Below are 5,250 nucleotides of genomic sequence, written 5' to 3'. Positions count from 1 at the left end.
CAGTACATTTATATAAAATGACTATATAATAGATATAAATGATAAAACTGGGGACTTGCTACAAAATAAAAACGGATAGATAAATAACCTTAACCAGCACATAAAAATTAGCAGCCGCGTTAGCCAAATCGATAACCTCACAAATCTAAGCGACGTTACATTTGAATTTCTTTTAACATTTCCCAATTAGGTTTGTAATGTTGATATAACATCTATTAATAACAATGAAAATTACAATACTAATTAATATCGAATTGTGGTAGTAATTGAATAAGATAATTAATTTATTATCTAACTATGTTGATATTTCTTCTAAATCAAACTGACGTGCCGATGTGAGTCGTGCCACGATTTCAGGATACAAAGGCAGATACAATGGTCAGTCTATATTATAAGGCGTTAACTCTCTCAAAAATTGTCACCGACCGTGCAAGGGCTGTATAGCCAGTCAAGGTCGTCAGTCGATTCAATAAGTGAAAGATTTGAAATTATTTTGGCATTAAATACTCCAAATTCAAGCTTAAATATGAATCAAAGAGCAGAATGCTCTGAGTGATACGATTGCCATAGTTTTCATCGACACATGTATAGCAGTACTGCCAACTTTTCATTAAGAAAATGCGTGAGATTTGGCCAAATTTAAAAAGATGAAAGAGGGGAAAAAAAGACCCAATGATACTGCCGCAAAAGCATTTTTTGGCAGCCCTGGTACAGCTAGATAGTATTATTTTCAAAATTAATTCAACTGCACATGCAAAATGTAATAATCTGAATAGTTACTCAACTTTAAAAATAGCCAATCCCGGATACAAGTGTATGAGCAATGTACTTATTTTGTTTTATTTTTGTACTATCAATTCCAAGTTTACTTTCCACAGCAGTCACTGAGAGTGAGAGAAGGTATTTCACTTCGTATCTTATCACCGTTAAACCCCATTTTCTAACTCTTTAAATATAATTTCCTTTCTTCTTCTACTATGTAATGACCGCCTTCAACACGTTGAAGTTTACGTCACTTGTACTGCGCATTGCTTTGTGAAGACATATATATGTGTGTACAGTGAAATATACAAATTTGTGATAATAAACAAAACATAAAAATTTTTACATAGTGGTAGTGCATATTTTTAATTTATTATTTTTAAAATATTAAGATAAAACTATTTACACATGATGAATTTATGGGCTGTAGGTGTAGTTTGAGACGGCTACTTTGAACGACTCTATAGAGTCGCTCATAACAATACTCAGGGGAAGGCTGTTCCAGGTTTTAATTGTGCGTGGGAAAAATGATTGTTGTCTTATTTGTGTTCTGCAGGATGGAATTTGGTATGAGAGTGTGTGCATGTTCCTGGACTGTCTGAGCGGTTGAATTAATCTGTCTGTTTTTGTGATTGCAATGAGATGATATGTGATTTTATAGAACATGACCAGTCGTGCATCTGTTCTCCTGTTAGCAAGGTCTCTCCATTTCAAATGGTCTAGCATGTCACTAACGCTTGAGGTGTTTCTGTGTCGGTTAGTGACATATCTAGCAGCCCTTCTTTGTACCTTTTCTATTTTGTTAATATCCTCAGTAAAGTAAGGGTCCCAAACTGAACAGGCATATTCTAGTGATGGTCTGACTAAGGATTTATATGCCTGTTCCTTTACTGAGGTGGAACTGATGTTAAGATTCCTTCGAAGAAAACCTAGTGTGCTGTTGGCTTTATTGCAGATGTTGTTTATGTGACTGTGCCATTTGAGGTCTGATTGAATTGTCACACCTAGGTATTTCGCCTTATCGACATGTTCAAGAATGTGGCCATGTAAAGTGTAATTATAAATGAATGGATTTTTATTTCGGCTGATGGACATGACATTACACTTGTCAGGATGAAAAGCCATTTTCCATGTATTTTCCCAAATGCCTAGTGTGTTGAGGTCTTTTTGAAGGGTTTCGCAATCACTGTTTGATTTTATTACCAGATATGCAATGGTGTCATCTGCAAATAGGCGTATGGTGGAATTTAGCCCAACTGGTATGTCGTTGATATAAAATATAAAATTCCTTTGGGTCAGTGGGCATGACTCCTTTCCGTACACACTCCTCTGTTTAAATTGAGATCGTTCTTAATATAGTACGACGTTTATCGATATCTAACGAGTTAATTTTTTTGACGAGTCGTATTGTATTTCGATTTTGACGGAAAATACTTCCGGAAGGGAACTCGAAACGATAACATGGAAGACTCCATTTCGGCTGAATGGGTGTTATAGGTAAACCTTTACGATGTGGACTACATGTATTTTAATTTAAATGATGCATATGATTTAAAATTATTTAACAATAATCCTCAATAGTAGACATACATAGAAAGAATCCCATGAGTTTTAAATTATTAATTAATGAAGTAGGAAATCCAGAGCAACCTTTCAATCTGATACCCCTTGAAATCCAGAAAACTATACGCATGCGCATTAATATATAAACAAACCCGCGACTTGTGATTTGGAACAAAAACGTTTATTAAATGATAATTAAACGACCTAGATGGTTCTCCATTTCTTTATGAGAGTACAGTATCAAATATCAGTTTCATAACGGTAACATATAGAAAAACTCCACTTCAGTTCTTATATGACAGAAATAGAATTATCGGAATTCAGAGAACTCTCGCATTTATCAAAACTGGGGAATTCCCTCTGACGTGTTTCTTAATTTATAAAGACACCAAATATAAAAACTCATCTCTGCTTAATTCTGATTTTCCGTGTTGTTAAAAACACGCGAATAAGTGAATGGAAGTATCAAATATGAAGATTATGATGAGAAGAACATTACAGGAAAGTTGTTTAAGTTCAATCCTTTTGCTTGTTTTTACCTTTTAAAGCAAGACAATCATAAGAATCTGAGGTGTTGCTGAATGTTTAGAATAAAACGGTTGACGTGAGGGCATGTAGCCCTGAGTCAATGGTATAAGTCTACAGATTGCTTGAAAGCAATCGTATATATCCCACAAATCCAGCAAATATGCCATAATAAATATGTCACTTTTCAGATGTTTTTTGTCAAAATGAAAGTGGCCTCAACCTTTATATATATTTTTTGTATTTTCTTCAAATACAACTTGTCTAACAACACAGTCATTTCGCAGTGCATTTCTTTTAGACAATAAATGAAAATTCAAAAAGTCCAACCTGCGCTTTTTCAATAATATTTTTACAATGTTGTACGACTTTTGGGACAAATTATATCAAAATTATAGAAAACATCAGCTCTAACTCAAAATATGGACAATTTTAATAAAGGGGTCTTCAAATCTTTTGACAGCTGCCGAAGTGCTTATTTTTTAACCTTTTTTGCTGGACCAAATCACTACTTTACTTTGAATTTCATGATCCATTTTTTTAGTGTCATTTCACCCCCCTGGCATAAAACGTAGAGAAATAAATTTGGAAGGGGTATACAAAATATTTCCAAGTAACACACTGTCCAAATTAGGGACTATATTCGTGGCTACATTCGTGGAAAAAAACGAAAATCAAAGGACGATAACTGTGGTCTCGGGCCAATTAACATTAAAATATTAAAAATGAACACAAATGCGTCCACTTCCATTTAGGACAAATAGCGTAAAAAAAATAACGCAAATGCTAAAATTTTGAAGCTTTCAGTATTTTAGCAGAACTAAATGATTGTAATACCTGATACATGTGCCTTGTAATGTCAAAAACAGCCTATTTTATGCAACAGAAGTATCATACTTTCCAATTAATAGATACAAGTTTACATTTTAAAAAGTTGTGAAACTGCCATATTTTTGGTCTACTCCTTTCGACCCCTAGATATCCAAATCAGTTATAAAAAACATGTATTTGGTTTTAATCACTGGAACAGTTAAATATAGTAGGTATACCCACTTTCACAACCCTTTGCTTGTTCTAGAACCTCACACAACTTATTTGGTAGAAAGAAATATGCGTTTGAATACCCGGGGTATTAATGGGCTTTTATATATTTTATAAATGCGCTGGAAAAAAATATATAATGTTCTTGAAGTAACAGAGTGGCATTTTCCTAAATGTTTTATCAAACACAGTTTTTTTTTTTTAACTAAACAGGCAACGTTTATTGAGAGAGTTGTATTATAATACTAGAAATTGTTTAACATTAAATCTTTGTGGATGTCCTTGACCGATAAATAAAATCCAAATTAAAAGAATAAAAACTGCATTTGTACAAAATTAAACTGAAAAAAAGAATAAAAACAGCAGAATAGTATTAACAGTTTTATTTGTTTAAACTTTATTGCGATGCAATATTGTGTTCAAATTTCGAATATTTGTTATTATTTGTATTCATATTTTTACACAACTTACCTGTATATCGGTATCAGATTGCTACTGTAAGTATCTGGGTCATAACCATTGTTTCCCTTCCGCGAAAGCCACTCCCAAATATATATTTTAATGTGTGGGTCTGTTATTCTTGGAATACCACGGTGTTTTATCGGCTGTCTTTACCTTTGCATGAACTATGTATGAACTTTATTTTTTCTAAAAATACAATATCCTAGATTAAAATGGTTCATTCTCATTTATCCAACTTTTTTAAAATATAGGTAGTACAGGTAAAAAAAAACGTTTTACTACACAAAGACTGAACAGAACAAAATTCACAAAACATATATGCATACATATAAACAAAGCAAAAGCAATTCTAGAACAAAGATTATAAAATACTGGCACAGTAAAATCAACCGCACACCGTGACTAAATGAATGTTCAGTAGATTCACACAACATACAATGGCATTAAATAAATGTCCACACATGGGTCATTTTCAAAAAATGTCGAATTTTGAAATTGAAAAAAATATTAAAAGTTACTTATTCAAACAACCCTCTACATAACTAAATCAAAACAAACAGTACTTTAAGAACAACATATTAAAAGATGCAATCTTAATGATGTCATACAAGAATATGTTGAAACGTTTTTTGATCGGTGGTACATTATTTTGTCTATCCTGTTACCATTTTCAAAAGAAATTTTGGGTTATTAAGAAAAGGTTTAGATAAAATGTTAAGCTTGTTTTAAGTAGACAATTAGATGGGTTTCAAGAGAATAAACTTCTATATATATTCATTCTGTAATATGAGAGATTATTTGCCAATTTTCCAGGTTGTACTGAAAAATGCCTCTAAAAATTGGTTTTCAAAGGTTGTAAAAATTACCACCAGTAATGCAAGTCTAAGATAGCAATTT

The 5,250-nt window shown here is 32.5% G+C and overlaps 1 protein-coding gene across 1 annotated transcript; it reads right to left on the bottom strand.

The window, feature by feature from the left end:
* Window positions 1-1,179: 1,179 nt before the first annotated feature.
* Window positions 1,180-1,887, bottom strand: LOC139511011 (uncharacterized). Its single transcript, XM_071297576.1, has one exon. It carries the CDS (start codon window positions 1,885-1,887, stop codon window positions 1,180-1,182), a length of 708 nt encoding a protein of 235 aa, XP_071153677.1.
* Window positions 1,888-5,250: the final 3,363 nt, after the last annotated feature.

Source organism: Mytilus edulis, chromosome 2, assembly GCF_963676685.1.
Source record: "Mytilus edulis chromosome 2, xbMytEdul2.2, whole genome shotgun sequence".
NCBI classification, from domain to species: Eukaryota; Metazoa; Mollusca; class Bivalvia; order Mytilida; family Mytilidae; genus Mytilus; species Mytilus edulis.
This window is presented reverse-complemented; position numbering and strand designations above follow the sequence as displayed.